The sequence below is a fragment of the Candoia aspera genome, chromosome 1, assembly GCF_035149785.1.
Source record: "Candoia aspera isolate rCanAsp1 chromosome 1, rCanAsp1.hap2, whole genome shotgun sequence".
Classification (NCBI taxonomy): Eukaryota; Metazoa; Chordata; class Lepidosauria; order Squamata; family Boidae; genus Candoia; species Candoia aspera.
The window spans coordinates 100,797,182-100,820,039 of NC_086153.1; the positions used below are offsets into that span (position 1 = coordinate 100,797,182).

The window sequence follows — 22,858 nt, forward strand, 5'->3', positions numbered from 1 at the left end:
GGCCCATGCCACCTAACTCTTCAGGATGTCTGGCTCTAGCTCACTGACCACACCGTTAAAGCTATCCCCGATATTGTTATCCTTCCTATACAGATCTTCTGTATATTCTTGCCACCTTTTCTTGATCTCTCCTTCTTCTGTTAGGTCCTTGCCATCTTTGTTTTTGATCATACCCATTTTGGCCTGGAATTTACCTCCAATGGTTCTAATTTTCTGGAAGAGGTCTCTTGTCCTTCCTATTCTATTGTCTTCTTCCACTTCCACGCATTGCTTGTTTAAAAATAATTCCTTATCTCTTCTGGCTAACCTCTGGAATTTTGCATTTAATTGGGCATATCTTCCCCTATCACTGTTGCCTTTTGCTTTCCTTCTTTCTTGGGCTACTTCTAGTGTCGCAGCAGACAGCCACTTTCCTTTTTGGTTTTCTCTTTCTTTGGGATGTATTTTGTTGCCGCCTCCTGAACAATGTTGCGAACTTCTGTCCAGAGTTCTTCCGGGACCCTATCTACTAAGTCCAGTCCCTTAAATCGATTCTTTACCTCCACTGCATATTCCTGAGGGATATTAGTGAGCTCATATCTAGCTGATCTGTGGGTCTTCCCTAATCTCTTGAGTCTGATCCTAAATTGTGCAAGAAGAAGTTCGTGATCAGAACTACAGTCAGCTCCAGGTCTTGTTTTTACCGACTGTACAGATGTCCGCCACCTTTGGCTGCAAAGGATGTAGTCCATCTGATTTCAGTGTTGTCCATCTGGTGAAGTCCATGTATAAAGCCGTCTCTTAGGTTGTTGGAAGAGAGTGTTTGTGATGCAGAGTGAGTTGTCTTGGCAAAATTCTATCAGCCTATGTCCTGCTTTGTTTTGTTCTCCCAGGCCATGCTTACCTGTAATTCCAGGTGTCATTTGACTGCCCACCTTAGCATTCCAGTCTCCTGTGATGAGAATAACATCTCTTTTAGGCGTGTTGTCCAGTAGGTGCTGCAGATCCTCATAGAACTGCTCTACTTCAGCTTCTTCAGCATCTGTGGTTGGGGCGTATATTTGGATCACTGTGATGTTAGATGGCTTGCTCTGAATTCAAATTGAGATCATTCTATCATTTCTTGGATTATATCCAAGCACTTCTTTAGCCACTTTACTATTAATTATGAAGGCTACTCCATTTCTTCTGTGGTCCTCTTGTCCACAGTAGTAGATCTGGTGGTCATTTGATGTGAAGTGGCCCATTCCAGTCCATTTCAGTTCACTGATGCCCAAAATGTCTATCTTTAATCTTAACATCTCACCAATAACCACATCCAATTTGCCCTGGCTCATAGATCTTACATTCCAGGTTCCAATGGTGTGTTGATCCTTAGAACATCGGATTCGCCGTTCACCACCAGCACCGTCGGCCGCTAGCCGTCCTTTCGGCTTTGAGCTGGCTGCGTCATCACATCTGGGGCTAGTTGAACTCATCCTCTGTTCCTCCCCAGTAGCATTTTGACCATCTTCCGACCTGGGGGGTCTCATCTTCCGATGGTATACCGACATATCTCTGGTTGTACTGATCCGTTTAGTTTTCAAAGGAAGAATACTGGGGTGGGTTGCCATTACCTTCTCCAGGGATCGCATTTAGTCTGACCTCCCTGTCATGACCTTCCCATCTTGGGTGGCCCTTCACGGTTTAGCTCATGGCATCATTGAGGTGCTCAAGCTCTAGCACCACGACAAGGTAACGATCCTTTGCTGAAGAAGTCGGTATCTACTCCCACACATTTAGATCAGTATGCTACCATGTTCTCTATTCCAGAAGAATAAATTAAAGGTGTTCTGATACTACCAGTTGTCTTCCCAACATTTAACAAATGGAAAATGCCATCTGATTATTAATTAATTAATTAATTTTCTATACCACCTTTATTATTTTTATAAATAATTCAAGGCAGGGAACACAAATACTCCTTCCTCCTCCTGTTTTCCCCACAACAACAACCCTGTGAGGTGAGTTGGGTTGAGAGAGAGTGACTGGCCCAAGGTCACCCAGCCGGCTTTCATGCCTAAGGCAGGACTAGAACTCACAGATTAGTGATTGCTGCATAAAAAACAGTGTTTAAATCATTTTAAGCAGATGTGTTCTGATCAAGATGTGTTCAGATCTGGCCATCCCAATTAATTAATTAATTAAATCAAGATAGATGTAACTCATTGTCATCATTTTTTAAAGATCATCATGGTCTATCAAGCATAATTTGAGCTACAGTTCAGCGCATTATAAGACTGCACATTTTCACCATAAAATTAAAAGAAATCTGCAATCTAATTAAACAAAGAGTGGGGGAAATGTGCAGAGGGCAAGGTAGCCCATCATACTGACAATGGTCTAAAAGTTCTATTCAATACAGTTGAATAAAAGGAAGGAAAGTGCTAAGCAAGGTGCGATCTCCTTTCCAGCACAAATTTTCAAGAGGATCTCAAACTTTGGAATTAAGGAATAGTTTGCCCATTTCAGTTATCGGTGTATTTAACAGACAGAGCATAGAATAATAGAACAGTAGAACAGAACAAAACAGAACAGAACAGAAAAATAAAAGCTCAATCCTCCCCACCGCCTCAAACTATGTCTTTAATCTTCTGTTTTGGATGGACTTGATACAGAACTGTAAACTCTGCGAGTTGCCAACTCCATGCCTACCTCCATCTTCCCTGTGTTAATTGGGTGCCCTCCAGCACATCTGAATCACAACATCCATAAACCTCAACCAGCATGGCAACAGTCAATGAGGATGGTGGGATTTCTAATCAGAAACCTCTGGAGAGCCCTGGGATGCTTTCTCCTTCGCCACCCCAGTGTTTTGGGAACCCAAGACAGCCATCAAAGTGTATCTTCCTGACATCTGCCCCACCCAGATGCCTGCCGATGAGTTCTATACACCAGACTATGTATCTGAACTGCCTTTCCTTCCTTGTTCTGCCCTGATGATATACCCTCATCAGCATTCGGGTGTTGATTTATAGGGTTATTTGCTGAGCTAAAGGCAAGGAACACCTCACTAAGAGCCTCAGTGTCTCTCCCCGGCCTGTGAGCAGCAGCAGCAGTGATAAGGACAGAGGCTTCAGCCATCTCAAAGAGACAGAATCACAAAGAGCTCCTCTGATCACTTCTGGCATCTGGTCTCCCCCTCATTAGCACATTAAAGCTGCTCTGTCCATTCTCCAGAGTTCTCTATGAAGTCATTTATGCGCCTGCTCTTTGGAAACTTCCCCAGTTCAAGAGGCACTAACTAACCCCTTTCCCAAAGCTGAAGTTACAATCTGTGTAGGGGGAAAAAATTCCTCTCCATCTAACAGGTACCCATTAAGCACAGCTCTTCTGAATATCACATCACAGCATACCTTCATGGGGTCTGTACTGACAAAGGACACCTTTCAAGAAAGCCCTCTCCTTCCCCAAATTCAAGTACATGAGCCATTAGGTATATTTAGAATGCAGTATTTTATCAGAGCTCTAGCACTATTATGGTGCTGGACTATGTATAAAAATCTCTTCTTTCCAAATATGCCCAGTCAGATGCTAACAAAGTGTAAAATAAGATACAGGCTAGAGGGAACTTCACTGCATTATACCCAGGGCCAGAGAATATTTAAGTGCTCCACATGACCTCTGATAGTCAGAAACATCTGCAGGGGAGGTCAAGGGGGGGAGATGATGAAAGCAGAGTCACTCCATCATGATGCAACTCTGCTCATTTTGCCTATGTGCTTGCGTTGCAATGGCACAATGCTGTTTTCACCATATTGACAAAAGGATCAGAACCTGAGGATGCCTTTGCTGATAATATCCTCCCACTTGAAAGTCCCATTAATACCATTTACAAATTATTCTTTTGCTTTTTGCCACTTTGGGAAGTCACCTCACTTCATCTTCAGCATGTATCGAAAAGAACCCCCCCCCCACTCCCATTTCAGTGATGTTCCACACTGAATTGTGACAAAAGCTGGGTGCAAACCCACAATGGCTCTCTGGAAGCCTGCTAGCAACCTTTGTGATTTAAATGTGCATGAAGTGCCTTGTGAGATTTTTTTTTTCTTCCTTTAGAAGCAATGGCACAGAAAGGCTTTAAAAAAATCCTATAACCACCTTGTACTAAATTAAGATAGAAACTAAAGTTATAATTGCATACAGTAAATGACTTGAAGGTATTGTCACATACGTTTCAAAACTCAAGGAATTTAGTCCTTTTTTGCTACCAAGTGGATCTGTGACAAATAAAATCTCTTCTGCTTTCAGCCCATCTCCATTTACCCACAGATCTGGTCTTCCATGCTGGGAGGGTAGAGTACATTTATTTTAAGATGAAAGAAATGAAGAAACATCTTTGATCAGGTTGAAACTCCAGCTAGTCCAAAAATGGATAACCTGGGACCTGTAGATATTACTAGACAACAACTTCTATCACTTGTCTTTTTGACTGGGACTTTTGGAATTATCAGACATCATCTGATGAATAATTGTTGCTTTCTTCAGCCCAAAATTCTGTTTCCTGAAGCATCCAATTAAATACCTTCAGGGAATGTAAAAAGGTATGTTCTCTCCTGATATTATCATAAAGCTACATTGAACAAGGAAAGATACAGTCCTGGCCAACAGCTATTCATAGGAGTTCTGATGTGGCTACAATCCCAGGAAAAAGCTGGAGAAGGAAATTGCTCTGTAGAAATAAACACTATATTTCCTTGACATTTACATCTTACTTCAAAATGTTTGCTTCAGAGGGGCAGTCCCATTTCAATGCAAAAGTGGGTGGCAGGGATTGCTCATCTTACAGCTTACATCACTTTCATTAATGCTGTCCTCTTCCCTTCTGCCATGTAAGAGACCAAGGCTATTTCCAGACTATGTTTTCCCCACCCATTGCATTCCCTTTGCTCCACACAGTCCCATTTTTACAAATTGCTGGTTTGCAGCTTCTTTTAGAATGCCATCATTTTACCAGCATTCCCTACATTATGAATTAATATCCTGACGCATTTCACCTGATGTGGACCAATGGGCAATGATAAAGCTGGTGCAGAAGCTGGTTCATTGCTCTCCCATCACAGCTCTCGAGGAATGAAGAGCCTTTGGCCCTTAAGATATTGCTGAACGATAACACTCATCATCTCAGACCACTGGCCATGCTGACTGGGGTCACCGGAGGTTCTGATTTAGTGACATCTGGAGAAGCACAGATTCCTCAGCTCTGCTCTGGTGAAACTGATATTCACTAGATGCATATACAACCAGAAGAATGTCTGAAGGAATAGGGAAAGGAATAGAAGAACCTTCTCAGACTGATCCCCTCTAGATGTCTGACTACAATTCTTGGCATTTTAAGGCAATGTACCCAGAGAAAGAAAATGTCTGTTTCGAACTGCAAGCATAGCCCCCTCCCCACCAAATGGATGACTCTAACAGGGTGTGAAAAAGAAACAGAGTTTAACTAAGGAGATAAACCTTTCCTTGAGCTACCCCACATCAGACAGATGGAAAGGAGGTACCACAGGCGTTCTCAAACTTTGTGGCGCCATGACCCCCTAAAAGAATAAGTGAACTTGTGTAACCCCTCCTGCCCATCAATGACATTGTCAGGCCGCACTCTGATAAGGCCCAGCTGTACATGTGCAAGCTAGGTCTGCGCAGACAAAGCTGGATCACTCTCTCTCAGCCCAGGACACTCCTACAATGGCCTTTGTACTCATTACTCCTGAGTGCCCCTGAAGATCAAAAGAGAGCCCCCATGCCCCAGCAGCTCAGCCAAGCCCACCCATGTTCAGGAAGAGCAGGAGTCAATGTCATCTCACCTTTCAGCAGTCATAATCATGGCCTAAAATTTGAGAACCTCTGGATTATCATACGAATCTTCCGCTCTACAAATGAACATTGCTCTTTTCACAAACTAGCATGTTAGTAAAAGGATAGTAACTGGAATTTCTCACTCATTTAAGTCAAGCATATGCTAATAGGAATGAAGGAGATTTTTCTATTGAGAGAGAACAGATCGACATGTTCAGGGGTGAATGGGGGAGTCATTCTTAGATATGTATAGTTTAGTATAAAAATAAGTAATAGGTAGAAATGGAATGTCTACACATGTACACAGAGGACTATATAGCAATTATTCAGCTAAAGTTCTATATATTGATTGAAAATCCTAACATAACCATAATTTAAAGACTGTGTGTCTTTTTACATGCAAACACAAAAAAGGGGCTCTGACATGTGTCAGATCTTTAGCTCTTTGGGCTACAAACAATTAGATTGGTTTTCTCTAAGCTCACTCACACTTATCTGGGAGTATGTCCCATCAAACAGAGAAGGACCTGCTTCCAAATAATCATGAAAGACAGAAAGCTGCAAAATTTAGGCTAATCCTAAAGCACTAATTTAAATGCAAAGGGGGCAGTCCATATTAGAGATTGGAAACTTTTTTGGTGGCCAAGGGCTGCACTTAACATTTTGGAGGTTCTGAAGAGCACATCATGCATTAGGATGGATTAGGGTTTAGAAGAGTTTGGGTAGTTTTCTTCTTTCTTAAAAAAAACTAGGATATATCTATTTTAGTGCTCTATTTTTTTCACATCCTACCACAGGGCCCATTTTCTCCTATTCTATATCCAGCTTCCTATGTATTTTGCACCTAACTCTAGTTAGAGCCCAAAATATGTTCATCCCTATACTTATATAAGGGGACGTGGTGGCACTGCGGGTTAAACCACTGAGCTGAGCTTGCCGATCAGAAGGTTGGCAGTTCGAATCTGCGTGGCGGGGTGAGCTCCCATTGCTAGTCCCAGCTCCTGCCAACCTAGCAGTTTGAAAACATGCAAATGTGAGTAGATTAATAGGTACCACTTCGGCAGGCAGGTAACAGCGTTCCGTGTAGTCATGCCAGCTACATGACCACGGAAGTGTCTATGGACAAACGCCGGCTCTTCGGCTTTGAAACGGAGATGAGCACCGCCCCCTAGAGTCGGACACGACTGGACTTAATGTCAAGGGAAACCATACTTACATATTGAGTTGCCAGCACCAGATATCTCTTGAAAAAGTTCTTGTTTTGCTGAGAATCCAAATCTCAGACCTATGTGTGCAATCACTTATACACCCCTGAACCTTATTAATCTTGCACGGAACAATCAAAGTACAAACATAGCTTTTGATGCTACCAAAGGCGAAGGGAGAGCAATGTGATATAAAAGAGGCTTCAAATTCATACTTTTTGCAGTGCCCTAATGGGAGGTGAAATTAAAGAGCTCTTTGTTCCCTCTTCACATGAAATCGCATCAGAAGATCATTCTTTTATTTTGCACAAGAAAGCTCAAGTGTTCAAGGTTAGGATCATTCATTCTCTAAGACTTGCAAAGGCAAACACATCTGATCTTCAAGTTTCTTTTAATCAACAGAAGAAATACCATACAGATGGCTGCTTGCCTTACTAACTGATTGAGTTTGCTGACTGGGATACCACAGTGTTCCCAAGGCTATACAAATCCTTTTCCATTTTTAAAAATAGTAAATAAATTGTAGTTGGATTTTTTTTGCAAAATAGTCCATATTTACATGTTTTTAAGTAATAGGTCAGGAAATCTGGATGTCATATTTCTGGCAGGCACCATAAATGTGCATGTTTGGCCATATTGGGATCCTAATATGACCTTTGATTTCAATGGAGAGTCACTCCAGGCCATCAAATCACTAGCAGTTGGCTTTGTACAATTTAGTCTAAATTAAAAGAAATCTTTCTCTACAATTTCAGTAAGGTCCATATAATTCTAGATGTATGTTAGATCTGATATAAAGATAATCAGTATTTGCAAGACTGCGGTGGCAACCAATTTGTGAAGAAGCCAGCAAATACCATGATAAACCATTTTGTGAGAGTGCCCTTGATTTACTCTCAAAATTCCAAATCTGTCCACAATGACTGTTTACCACTCCTTTAGGAACAGCACTTGGAAACCATTTAGTTCTCAATCTAATTTTAATTCTAATAATAATTGTAATTGCAATCATAGTGATTAAAACCTTTTCATTCCAATGGCTTCTCTGAACAACTTCAGTGGAAGAGAGTTAATGAGGCTCAGCTAACTTAAGATTTTTTTTTTAATTCGGACCTTCTGTTTTTAGCTTTTTGGTAAATTCTGGAGTTGAAGTTCTATACTCTGGAACACCTTACCCCCTGATTCGTGGAACCCTGACCATGCTAGCTTTTCCGAAGTCTTAGACTTGGATGTCCCCATAGGCATCAGGTCTGAAAGTGAGATGACACTGTCACTGCAAGTTTGTCTTTTTTATTACCAGAGTTGGGTTTGTTTTCAACTGCCGTTACTTTTCTTATTTTTCTTGCGATGTATGTTTTTCTCGTTTTAACCCGAAGTGTACTGCCCAGAGTCACAACTGTAGGATGGGCCGCGATATGAATTAACGTAGCAATAAATAAATAAGAAATAAATTCCTCATATAGACGTGAGGGTGGACACGGGTGTTTATATAAATATTTAGAATTGGGACAGAGTTCAGGGCATGGAAGAGAAGCCTTAAATTTAAAATAATCTTATTTTAATTATGATTTTAAATGGTAGTTTTAAAAAGAAGACACAGAGCTAAATTTAGATGCCAAGAAACAGTATCTGTGAGCTCACCTGTTTTCAAGTTTTAAGCCAAACTAGTATTCTGAGTTTTAAGCACTCAGGTTTTTAGGAATGAAACTGGATTTCTCTGGATGCCTTGTCACAATCTCATTAGTGCTCTAGCTGTATGGTTTTGCTTAGCAAAAGCTGAGGAGGAAGGTATCAACTAGATTCAGATAATCAGCTAGTACCGAACAACTTAACTTTAATTCAGCAGTGCTAAATGCTATTCTTTCTATTCCTGCTTCTGGAATCTTGTTAAATATTTGAAAGTTGATTGTTAAGAATTGAGAGGGTCGAGGAACATACTGACATCACAATCAAGAAACTGACAAATCTCAAATTTGGTATTAGGGAGAATGCATTTGTTGGGGTGTGTATTTTATAGAGTGCTGAAAGTTGGAGAACAAAACAAGATTTGAAAAGATGAATAATATCAATGGTGTTCACCTTAATGAGTCTTCAGCACCTCATTAAATACTTCCGGAGCGGATCTATGATCTAAGTTATTTGTACTGTATCATTTAAAAAAATCACTTTAGAATAAAGAATTCAAAACCATTTTTAATTTTCAAAAAAGCATGCTCACTAGAGAATTTGGGGCATTACCTATCTCAGATTTCTATTACCAGCTTCCACACTGTTACTTGTAGGAAAGCAGAGCAAACTAACTTTACACTTAAAAGATTCTAATCCAATTATCAGACTGCTAACCGACCCCTTCTAACGGTATTGCTAGGCTCAAACCTGCCTCAATCTAATGCCTTCCAGATGTGCAGGACTTCATCTCCCATAACTCAACACATCTGGAGTCCACTAGTTTGAGAAAAGTTTGAGAAAAGCTCTTTAGGCCTTAGTAACTAGGAGACGGCACACAGAAATATTACAACTGGAATCTGGTACAAGATGTTACAGTGTGGGGTTTCCCTGTTCGCTGTTCCAATTGGTCATGCTCTCCTCCATTTCAACCTACACAGACAGTATTCAATAGACAGAGAGCCCTCTCTAGCCTCACCATTTCTTTTCAGGGCTATCCCTTCGCAGGGGTTCTCCCCAATGTGGAAGTTGACAAGCCAGTATCTGTGATGTCATTAGATGGGTATCTACTAACTTCCATATTTTCAACTTTTTTTTTTTGCATTTATATTGTACACAATCTTTAAAGTTAGCAAATCTTGCGACACCTCTGTGTATGTGCTAGATTCCGTATCTTCACTGTATTAAAGATGTACTAATGGCAGATAGCACATGAAATCTTCAAATGGCCATGCAGATTCTGTCTAGTAAAAAGTCCTGATTGACATTTTTTCTAGTTAAAGTTGCTATCAATTAATTGTTAAGAAGAAAAGAAGGAATTTACTCCAGGCACAAGAAAGAATGCTAGGATAGAATATAAAGCAAGGCAAGAACGAATACGTTAATTCCATTCAAAGCCCTCTGGAACCAAAACCTTAGATAAAATTTCCAGTCAGATGTATATTCAATCAAGAATGTCTATGTTAGTTCAGGTAAGATTGTATTTGCTTCCAGCATTCTGTATCTGCAGCCAGTTGGGCAAACTATGTATTTTTTTTCTTTTTGACAGCTTTTTAATATCTTCCCAAAACTTCATTAAAATGAAAATAGTAGCACAAATGACAATACAGTATCAGTACAAATTTGGGGAATTGCTTGGTAAATTAAATTGTACTCCCTTATTTAGTCATTTTTAAACTAGGAATGAGGCCTACTTAAGGCTACACTGAGATGCCTGTTCTTTGAATGATTAGATTTGAAATATCATCAAGAAAAAGAGCCTCTGAGTTATTGTTTCATTATTGAGAAATGTTGGACTCACAGGCATTCCTCAATCTCAAGGTAGGCAACTTGGTGCCCATTGAATATTTTTAAATCAAATTTCCCATCATTCTCTCTCTAACCATAGTAGGCTGGCTGGGGTATAGAGCCATATGCCCAACAGCAGTCCAAGACATCTAAATGGCAGCAAGTTACCTACTCATACAATACCCCTATCCCCTTCTCCTCCACTCTTTTATTTATTTTATTGTTAGCCACGACATCTAAATAATGCAACTTATAATTATCTCTAGCAATACCTCATCAGAATTGAATGCCAATTTCAGAGCTTGAGTTCTGATTTTGCTCTGAAGATAAGCACTGGTTAATACTCACTTTATGACTGGTCATCCTGAAAAGGAAATGATTTCTACTATAATGGATCAGCCCATGTGAGGAAGAGAAAATAGCTTATAAGCTAACCATATGCCCAACAGCCAAAACTATGGTTTGACTGGATCAGAAGATCCCCAGTCACACAGAGTTAAGCAGCATGGCTTTAAGTCAGAATGAACGTGCTTCTATATGGAGTTCGGCTCAGCATTTCCCTGGCAGAAATTACACAAAAAATTATGTTCATAAAGATCTCTTATCTTTAGCAAACACAGACACACTCTAGCCTTGGAACACAATATGTACAAGATCACTTCTCTTTAGGTATGAAAACAGTATAGCTACCCTGTGGCTGGTTTGCATAGCACATTGAATTAAAAGGCAGGTAAACAAACATAATTCTCTGTACACATAACTCGCTATGCCCAACAGCATGATGACATGGTTCATTCAACAAGCTAAGGCAATGGCTTGGTCAAGGCAACATGCTGAACTACAACCCAACCCCCAACCCAAACCGATTTCAACTTTGCCTAAGAGGTTTTACAAACCCAGTCAGCATTTGTAGAGGTGAACACTGATGGTCCTCCAGATGTGGATGAATGGACTACAATTGCACCATCCCAGACAACTGGTCATACTGACTGTGATTGGCATCACCGAGTATGGCACTAAATATCAGTGCTCCAGAAACTGAATCCTACATTCAGCAACAGCAGATGGTTCACAGATTCAACATGGCTAAATAAGCCATTTCACAGCAGACAGAAGGCAGTCTTATACATGTAGCAGATCTGACTACTACAGAAGAGTATATATAGGTAGCCTCAGGTTATAAAACCTGGTGTTTTTCTCCCATCCTCTTAAGTCAAAAGACTTTGGGCCATTCTTGTTCCAGCCTTAAAGTCAGAAATATGTGTTTCATGTTCACATAACAATTCTGTCTGGCCTGACAATCAGTGACTCCCACCTCATCAGCTTCAGCCCTTACAGACTGGGACTTGTGAGAATACGAGTCCAACAATAGCTGGAGGGTCACAAGTTGTCCATTCTGTGCTACACCAACAGAAGGTGTCCACTTTTCCATCATGTGGGGACACAGGGCCCTTATGCCCACCCTTCATGGAACATCTGTACCTCCAGCCATGACTACTAAAAGCCAACTGCACTGTTTCCTCCCATTTTGATACGGAAATTACAAGAAAACCAAACTGTACAAACTAATGGTTAAGTAATGAATAAATCACTCAATACTGCTCACAGATGTTTTCATTCCATCCATATGTGATATGGCCCCCACCCACTCTGACACCCTCAGCCCAGCCCCCCAAAATGTTAGATGCAGCTCATGGCCATCAAAAAGGTGCCTACCTCAATCTAGCATCAAGAAATTCACATAAAAGTCTGTGTGTCACACCAGAGGAGATTTTGTTGTTGTTTATTCGTTTAGTCGCTTCCGACTCTTCGTGACTTCATGGACCAGCCCACGCCAGAGCTTCCTGTCGGTCGTCAACACCCCCAGCTTCCTCAGGGACGGGTCCGTCACCTCTAGAATATCATCCATCCACCTTGCCCTTGGTCGGCCCCTCTTCCTTTTGCCTTCCACTCTCCCTAGCATCAGCATCTTCTCCAGGGTATCCTGTCTTCTCATTATGTGGCCAAAGTATTTCAGTTTGGCCTTTAATATCATTCCCTCAAGTGAGCAGTCTGGCTTTATTTCCTGGAGGATGGACTGGTTTGATCTTCTTGCAGTCCAAGGCACTCTCAGAATTTTCCTCCAACACCACAGTTCCAAAGCATCGATCTTCCTTCTCTCAGCCTTCCTTATGGTCCAGCTCTCGCAACCATATGTTACTACAGGGAACATCATTGCTTTAACTATGCGGACCTTTGTTGTCAGTGTGATGTCTCTGCTCTTAACTATTTTATCGAGATTTGTCATCGCTCTCCTCCCAAGAATTAAACGTCTTCTGATTTCCTGACTGCAGTCAGCATCTGCAGTAATCTTTGCACCTAGAAATATAAAGTCTTTCACTGCCTCTATGTTTTCTCCCTCTATTTGCCAGTTATCAATCAAGCTGGTTGCCATAATCTTGGTAGAGGAGATTTGCTACCTCATTTAGGAGATTATCCAAGATAATCCATTCATTTTCTCCATCAGACATGGAACAAATAAACGGAGGACTTACTGTTTAAAAGAGATTACAATTTTAAAATCAATTGATCTTGAAACAGATTCTTTTGTAGGTTTATGCATCACCTTTCCCTTATCTTTCCCCCCCCCCCCCCATTTATTATAGGCTACCTGCCAAGGCAATCTTAGATTTGCCTTGCCAACTTGTTCTATCTCTTCGTATGTTATGAATTCAGATCATTCTGACAATGAGAACTTTCCCCTATCAAGAACAGGCAGACTTGAACTAATCCAGGCCCCATGAAACTGTCAGGGAGCAAAAAGCTTCATTTGTTTGGAATACTAAAAATAACCACAATGCATACCAATGCAAATAAGACTAATCAAATTGGATGCATTTCCAAATCCTTCCCTCTTCATATTCCTCTCTCAAGTAATCCAAACTAGTCATAAATTCCTTGGAGATTTTCCCACTGAGACTTGAAAAGGCACCACACAATCATTTCTCACTGCTGATGATTTTCATGGGAAACGAAGCAAATGAAGCTGCATTATTCCAGATCCACAAGGCATAAGCAACAGGAAAGATTCTTGATACTTTACAAAGGGCTGTTTAAAAGGATCTTTTTCTTTGAGATTTAACAAGATTCTTGACCAGCTCACAGATGCTATACTTTCCAACCAAATGTGGTCTTTTCTCACAGCCAGAGTCAAAAGGAGGACTCTTTGGTCATATATAGAGAAGCTTTGCCTTCATCCCTCAACTTTCCTCCCATTATGCAAGGAAAGGATTGTTCCACAGAGTTACAGATAGTCCTTGACTTACGACCATTTGTTTAACAACCATTCAAAGTTATGATTGCACTGGAAAAAGTGACTTGTGATTGGTCATCCACTTATGACCATTGCAGCATCCCTGCGGTCACATGATCAAACTTCGGGTGCTTTGCATGTATTTACAATGGTTGCAGCATCCTGGGGTCACATGATCTCCATTTGCAACCTTCCCAGGGGACTTCCAACAAGCAAGTCAATGGGGGAAGCCAGATTCGCTTAACAACTGTGTGATTCGCTTAATGGCCACGGCAAAAAGGTGTAAAATCAGGAGCATTCCCCTAATGACTGCATTGCTTAGTGACAGAAGTTCCCGTCCCAGCTGAGATTGTAAGTCGAGGACTACCTGTACCAGTTCCAACTGAGCATCCCGCCCTGCTCCAGGATATCTGGATCAGCAGGGCCCAGCCTTCCTCTGCACTTTGCCAGATGCACAAGAAGCAGGAACAACAGCCAGTCTTCCAAAGACATCTATCACAATGTAAAATTGTTTGGCTCTTCCATTCTGTGAGCTGAGTTCAAGGACTGGGAAGATGAAACACCAGAACACTGGTTTTGTTGCTATCCCATCTTTTTTTCTGCTGAGGATATATCTGTGGACTATGGTCAGTATTTTAGTGCTGCTTCCAAAAAACAGGCTTCCATTTTGCTCCTCTCCCAACTACCAGCTAGCCCCTTGGGATTTTCAGAAGACTCTCCTCACAAGCTACCCTCTATAATGACAGATGCTCTTTCATCAAAGTCACCCTGCTGAAGAAAATGGATGACTTTTTCTGACATGCCATCCCTGCCCAGAAAAACTCCAGGCAAAATCACCCAGGCTGAGACTTCTTCTTCAGAGGGAACTCCACTAGATGCACGGCGCCCAGTGTATGTTTGCTGCTAGGACTTACATTTGAGACTGGGCTGGGGTTTACAGCACTGCAATCTCTTTCCAGCCAGGCCACAGCGGACCCAGCTACTCTGAACATGTGCAGAGTACTCTTCTCTTACAATGCTCAATTCAGCCCCACCCCATCCAATGTGGAGAAGGGGTATGAAGCCGCAGGACGCTTGAATCAGCTTTTTAACAGATTATTAAAATATACGCATACATTCACACACCCCACACTAGGATTCTGGATCTGGCCCCTTCTGCCGCTCTCGCTCCCCCTTCCAAGTAAGGCGACCCTGCGGAGAGGGCCATACTGGCCGGGCTGCGTGCGGCGCCTTCCAAGCCAGCTCACCTGTTAAACACTTTACGGATCTTCTGGCGCACACTGGAGGAAGGCGGGGCGGAGATGCAGCTCCGGCTGCCGCCGCCGCCGCTGCCCTCGGGAGGCAGATTCTCAATGGTCGCCACGACATGGTTGGGCTGCTGTTGCTGCTGCTGTTCCGGGGAGATCATCGCGGTGGGGCTGGCGATCAGAAGAGAGCAGCAGGGCGCATCGTGCGCCGCCCGGCCGCCAAGGCGAGAATCCCGCGGAGGATCCAGAGAAAGCGCCCGCGGAGGCGGCTGCGGGGCCTCGCGCGCTTCTCCTCGGGGCTCCAGCTCCAGCCGCCGCACGCCTCAGGGCTGCTCGGCCATGGAGCGAAGGGCGGGTGGGGGATTTCCTTCAGCTGCAGCCGCCCTCTCCCTCCCCAGCAGTAGCAAGTGTCCGCAGACGAGGGGTGCGGCGAGCAACCGGAGTGATGGCAGCCACGGGAAGCCGCTGCCTCGCGGGGGCTGCCTGACTCTTCTTTTGTCTCTCCGCAGCTCCGCTCAGCCCAGCCCAGCCCAGCCCAGCCCAGCCCTGCCGGCGTCTCTCCCCTCTCCCTCTCGCTGAAGCGCGATCAGGTGCAGCGCTTGCTCGGAGCTGGCTGCACAGCCCGGACGAGGGAGCCGCCTCTGCGCGCGCGCGGAGCAGGGGAGCGAGTTAACGCAAGAGTGCGGCTGCAGACAGCGGAGCCGAGCCGAAAGCGCCGTACGCCCACCTCCCCAGCCCACTCCGTCCCCCGTCCCCGCCTTCCAGTTCAATTGCGCCCACTAGAGGGAGCCCGGCAGGATTGGACGCCCTCACCTTCCCATCCGCTATCTTTCCCCCTGCCCTCCTTTCCCTCTCTGAATTGTTTGCCGGGAGTTGTAGTTTCCTGCACCACTCAGGTGCTCAAAACCTCCACTCACCTTCAGAACCACTGGGCCCTGGACAGCGCCAAGCATCCAAGACGGCCGTTGCAAGCTGGGCATAATGGAAGGAAGGAAAGAAAGAAAGGCTGAAGAGTGGGCTTGTATGTGGGCAATAAAGTCCACTTGCTGGGATGCATCGTGTGTGATCTATAGGGGCGTTATCTGTGGCAATTTTATCATACACATCTGTTAGTTCCTAAAGAGGCTGCTTTTAAAAAATTCAAGCAGAGGAAATTCCAGGGAAAAAAAGATGTGGTAGAAAGAAGCGGTGTTAGAACTAAGGAGCATGTATTTGATCCATGTGTAGCTATTTGATCCATAGTGTAACCGAGAGGTAGGGAAGAGAAATCGAGGAAGTTGCTGGGTGTAGTTCAATGTTGTCTGCAAGGCTTGCTTGCAGTGGCTCTCTGGGTGATGGATAGGGATTGCACCTGGACCCCCTGCGTGGTATAATCTCCCTGTTTTATAACCTTTTCCCAATTTACTGGGGAAACATCTGGGGATGAAGTCCTTCTGGAAGCGCAGGATGTGTTGCGGAAAGAAAGGGAAGGGGGGCTTTCTACTTTGTGTGTTTCTGACCCAGGAACCACAGTTGGGTTGGATTTGTGGAGAACTAACTTCAACTCACAACGTAAGATGTCTGTGTGGATTTTACATGCACTGTGCTTGATAGGTGAATGAAAGTCTAGAAGAGCAAACTAAAGTCTTGCTTCCATAAACAGGCAGCTGACATCTGAGATGGAGCATCAACCATTCAGGTAGGAAGCTACCTACCACATTCGGAGGTGTATTTACTTTGGAAAAATTGCCAGAGACAGGAGTGTTGATTGGAATAAAGATTTTGATCAGGATTCCCAGGACAGAAGTGCAGTGCAAAGCATCCAAGCAAAGGAGATGCATGTGGGATGCCTGTGCCTCTTATTTGCCACTACCAACTTCCTCTGGAGGAAAGAGGCAAGAACCACCAGGTGCCAACCATTTACTCCCGTAATACGGTCTTTTCCCCATCCCAAATCTGTATTTGAACCAGGCTCTTTTGCACTACAGTAAGAACAGCACTTGCAGCGTGAGCTACCTGCATTATCTGCCTATTTATTTATTTGCCAATTAATGAACTTCTTAGATTCTGTGTTTCTGAACTGTTGATTTCAGCTTTATTTGAATCTGTTGGGATGTTTAATTTTTTAACCCCCCACCCCCAATTTTACATATCGTGAAGTTATTGTGAACCACTATTATTTAAAATGGCATATTAATGAAAAATAACAATATCAATGTTAATCTTGCTAAAATTGCAGTGATATTTTGCTCTAGTCAGCCTTGGCTGATCTGAGAAAAAATAAGTAGGATCAGATCTGGTTAATGCTGGGATGGGAGACCACCAGGAAGTCCCAAGCTAGGCTGAGAAATTGAAAACAAAAACTCTGAAAAAAGGCAAGGAGAAGACAATCCTGTGTTCCTGTCAAGAAAACTACAAGGACTTGTCCATATTGTCACCAGGAGCTGAGCTTCAGTTAAAGAAGAGTTTAATACAAAGTAAAGTCTTTCTCAACTCAAGCTCAGGCTAAGCCTTTTCTTTGAAATAATATATTTACGCTTTACTAAGTTGGCCATACTATTTAAATGTGCTGTTCTCTTTTGTTATCATTCGTTTTTACATATGACGGTGTATGTTTTAGTGAGCTCTTGTTTATTGTGAGCTGCTTTGGGCCATTGACTGGAAAAACAGAGCAACATATAATGAAAGGAAATTAAGCTAAGCTTTACTCTGCGATCTTGTTATTCTAAGAGAGAACTGGCCCAAGCAGCTCCTGGTCAATTACTGGGAAGTGGTTTTAATCTGAATCTACCCCGCCACAGTTTAACTTAGTTACACACTGCTTTATAATGCAGGATGTGTTGTTCCCCTTCACATTTTACATGAAAGCTACACAGAACTCCACTGCATATCTGTAGTGCATCAAATATACTGTAACTTTCCCCCCTTCAATGAAGTTGGATGTCTTGGAGATGCTCTTTGGAGTGGATTACCATGTTTGCTCTCTTATGGGGCCAAAGCTGTTTTCTCTAGTTCTGTATGTGAACAGACAACAACATGATTCTGTCTCTTGAAATAACACCCAGAGAGAAAACCAACACTATGCCACATCTGAAATTGGGGCATTATGACGTTGGTACTATTTCTCTACAACACATCTCACTGCGGTGGTTATAGTGTATTCACATCTCTTATGTTTCTTCATCACATAAACTGTTAGCCTGAAGTATTTGCTGAATTAACAGTGACTTTTTTCAGAGCTTCCGTGCTGAACGTAGCAGACTTTGTTTTTTGTTTTTGTTTCGTTATTTTGTTATTTTGTTTTGTCTTACTAAAATAATCAGGCAGTAATCATTTGTCTCAGTCCATTGGGGTTTAGAAATCACAGACAAATGGGATAATAAAACATGCCAGTTAGAAATGTAAGAAAATCAACACAGAGTTCTGCCTCTCGAGATTACTCCATTTCTAATCATTCTTAATTAAACACTGTCATTTATCCAGCCTATCCCAAGCAGAGGAATTAGAGTATAACTACTGTCTTGTTCTTATGTGCCATTCCAGCAGACATTAATGCAAATTGTAGTCCAAAACATCCACAGCTTCAGCTTGAGGAATATTGGTTGATGTAGACCCTTTATACTACGACTTCTATATAGGTCCACTCAGATGACAGTTCTATGCCACTGGGTCATAGAATTAGTTTTCCCCTTTCAAGACTGGAAACAAAGCTCTGGCCTTGATGGGGGAACTCAAGCATTGGTTTCCTCCTCTCACCAAGCCTGCCGCTGTTCCAAATATCAGAAACATTAATGCTGAATAGAGGGTTGAATAGAGGGCAAAGGGCATGAGACACAGATGGGTTAGTGTTAGCTAGCCCTACAAGGTAGTCCAGACAAGAAGCACAACCAGGAGTATTAACTCTATCTTCATTGTAAGGTTACGTTAACAGAATCTTGCAAGACTGAAAGTATTTCTCCCCTCCTCTCCCCTTACTCTCCAGAAAACTAGGGAGGGTCCCTTCTGAAATGCTTCTACCCCATCCCCCTTCTGTGAGCTGAGACATCTTTTACATGCCAGTTGTCCAGTTGGCTGTTCTCCCTCCTGTCTCCCAAGGTCATTCCCATATACCATTATAGTTAGGAACTGGGTTAGAAAGGCTGACAATCTAAAAAATACTGAACCTTCTCATCCTTCATACCATCAGATATTTAGAAATTGGAGAGCAGGTCTATATTATTACTTCCCAGTGCTTACAATGGGACATTTTTTAACTTACAAACCAAATACAATAATGGGAAAAGCAGCAAATACTGCCGTTCCACTAATTTTACCCTACCCAGTGGGGTGTTATTGCACATTTGCTGGGTGTTCATATTTCCTTGAACTAATAGATGTCCCAGACATAGCAACTTTTACTATGTTGCTCCTTATCGTTTTCCTATTATTTGCTTAAAAAAAACCTGTCCTGCAATTATTTTAGTGCCTTTTTTTAAAAAGTGCATTAATCTTAGCTGGAGTATTTTGGCCAACTTGTAGTAATTGCCTCCTTTTTTGTAGAAGAAAGAAGAAAAGTTATTTTGGATCACTCGTTTTGTTAAGAATCCACAGACTTTTTCAGCAGACATGATTAATACAAACAACTAGGAAGTGGAACAAAGTCCTGTCTAGGTTATTTCATCAGCCCTATTAGTAAACTTCAAGATAAAGCTGACAAATGTAGAATGGAATTAGTTTAATGTTTTAACTTGTTTGATGCTCAGTGTAACCAAGATGATCTGAGAAGTGATTTCTCATAAAATCCTATGCCATCAGGCTTCATTTTTGTGTCCTGAGAATATTCTAATGCCTGGGAAAGGACTTGTTAGATGAATGCACACACACAAGATGTGAGCTATGGTATATACTTTTATAAGCCAAATTACAAATTATGTTCCATCTGGAGAAATTTTCTCATATGTTTGTGTTAGTACAGACTGAACAACTAGCCCTGCAGTTCATTATTTTGTTCTATCATGCCCAATACTAACCAACCCACATCCACCTAACTATGCCCTGCTTCAGGATCCTTCCTTCCTCTTCCTCTTCCTCTTCCTCTTCCTCTTCCTCTTCCTCTGTCAAAACAAACTAAGTCAGTGAGCAGGATCTTCCCAGTTGGCTCTTTTGAATCTTGCCCAGTTTGGAGTTTCTTTTCTAAAAATGTTTTTGGTTTTCTCCTAATTTTGGGATTCCCCCAAGTTTGCCTCCTCTTCTCAGTGGGTGATGCCACTGTGCCTATATAACAACATATTCAGAGAATGAGTTTGAAGCCTTTGCCATTTTGTGCTGGAGAGATATTTAGAGTAGAGTTCCCGTAATCCTCTAACCATTGGCCTTGTTGATTTGGATCAATAAGACTTGAATCCCAAACATTGGACAGGTATTTAGTATTCACCTATCCATACTTTCCCCTCAGAGGGAAGGGTGCTCTGTGTGGAGTCCTTGGCGCTGTCTGAGCTTGGTTGTTTTCTTGCAGACATTTCCTTACCCAACTAGGTAACATCTTCAGTACTAGCAATGAAGATTTAACCTAGTCAGGTAACAAAACATCTGCAAGCAAACAACCAGGCTCAGAGAACACCAAGGACTCCACAGTCCTTGAGCTACCAATATTTTCTTCTGTTGATGCTCTGTGTTCCCAGCATTTAGGTGTTTTCAGAACTAAGATTTGAAAAGCTGCTTGAGGTACTAGTGAGAACTAGATTGAGACACTCAACATTTTGTCATACCATCTATTGATTTTACCAGTTCATCTTGCCTGCTGTCATTTATTAATTATATATACAGGTAACCCCACTATCATGCTGTGAACCTGTTCATAAGGATAGTTCTTCCAATATGCTGAGCTTGAAGGTTCCCTTCTGTGGCTCCCCAAAAGCTGTCCTGTGGGCAGAGTTTGATTCAAAGGCCTCCAGCTGATGCAGAAGAAACAGGAAGCTTCTGATGAGGAAAGAGTCTTGTTGAAACTCCCAGGATCACCCACAAACCATGGAGCCACTTCAACAGAAACAGTGGAGTTAAACGGCCTGGGTACAAAACCCCCATTTTGGAAATGATTACCAAACTAGGGGAGCCAGCTGTTGAAATCGCCCTTATATTTTGTCTTTTCTGCCAATGGAACTGCACATAAACTTTACTACCTAGCAGAGGGTTGGACTACATGATCCTTGTGGTCCCTTCCAATGCTGATCTCTGCATAAGAAATGCTTTATGCACATGAATAGATCAAACTCTTTAAAAAAGAAGATGGCCAATGAGCAATCCAAAGCACAGCCACAGTCCAATTACATTGTCAGCCAAATCCTAAGCATGTTTATCATAGAATTGTAAAATTTTGGAAGGGACTGTGGGGATCATCTAGTCCAACCCTCTGAAATGTACAGGAAAGCAAATTAAACAATCCATGAAAGATGGCTGTCCAGTCTCTTCTCCAGAGATGGAGAACCCACAATCTCTGTAAATGGACTATTCCACTCTTGCAGAAATCTGGCAGTGGAAAATAGTTCCTAAACATCTTCCCTACATTTAATAAGAGGTTATAACCCATGGAGACCAATGAGATGGTATAAAGATTACATTTAAAAGTATAACAATGAAGCCCAGATATGGTCTGAGTGCTTATTTTCAGGATAACTGCTTATTTTCAAGTAAATATCCATAAAATACATGACAACAAAAAGATACACATGTCTCTTTAGAAATACTGAGTTCAGTACAATTGCAGCTTTAAAATCACTGATTCCAATTTAAGCATCATTGCCCACTGAAATTAATGGACAGTTGACTGCCATCATGGCTTTTACACACACACACACACACACTCAATGTCCACTTTTCAATCCCATCTTGTATATCTTGAATAACAACATATCATTCTTGATTATAACCACCACCATCTTTGTTCTATATTGAGATGCTTCTGCTTTGGATTTGGTTCTATTTTCTCCCTCTTAACCTCTCAGTTTGCATCCCAACCACAGTGCCCATGATGTGAAGCAAAGCAACAGCCTCCAGCATAACCAGTATTTCCAACAACGCCTCTGGGCCTCACATAGATCATAGTGGCATTATTAGAAAATAACATGGTGCATGGCTACAGCCCTGGCCTTTTTTTGCTTCCAGAAATGTCAGTGGTTTTGATACCTATTGTGTCAATCACTTTGTTCAAATACCCAGAACATACTCTCAAAAATTCCCCAAAGTTGGGGACCCTTAGGAGAACGTCCCATAAGCTATAATCTGGGAGACTGTGTGGTTAAAGATGCCCCATATGAAAATCTACCTGCATTTAGAAGGAAGGAAGGAAGGAAGGAAGGAAGGAAGGAAGGAAGGAAGGAAGGAAGGAAGGAAGGAAGGAAGGAAGGAAGGAAGGAAGGAAGGAAGGAAGGGTTCTATCACAACTTTCTCCTAGATGGGTATTATGATTTGTATATCCTATCTTCAGTAAAATAATTCCTATGTGTTCATTGATGGTAAAATGACATATTATAATAATCTAATAAAAGGTAAGCAAAATATAGGTAAAAAGGGATAATCACAGAGCAGAATAATAATCACAACAATTTTGACAGCAGCAACAATAATTAAAATAGGCTTTATTGGTGATGAAGATTTTCACCTGGCATCAGAAACAGGGAGGCAGTTGAATCTTTGGCAGGAGCATATTTAGGAATAGATATATTATCAATAATAGATAATAGATGTACTAAGAATGCCTTCTCACATATCACCATGAGTCTGGCTCATCTGATGAAGTAGAACTTTCATTTGTGCTGAAAAACAAATGGACCAGCAACCATCAAGCTTTCAGGATATTCAGAGGTGTTCCTTGGGGCCAGTCAAGTTAGCAT

The 22,858-nt window shown here is 42.1% G+C and overlaps 1 protein-coding gene across 1 annotated transcript in view; it reads right to left on the reverse strand.

The window, feature by feature from the left end:
* Positions 1-15,525, reverse strand: part of SLC35F1 (solute carrier family 35 member F1) — a 254,928-nt gene extending 239,403 nt beyond the window's left edge. The window contains exon 1 of the mRNA XM_063310704.1: positions 15,012-15,525. Coding sequence (XP_063166774.1) covers positions 15,012-15,172 — 161 coding nt within the window. The 5' untranslated portion in view covers positions 15,173-15,525. The remainder of the gene's footprint in view (positions 1-15,011) is intronic.
* Positions 15,526-22,858: the final 7,333 nt, after the last annotated feature.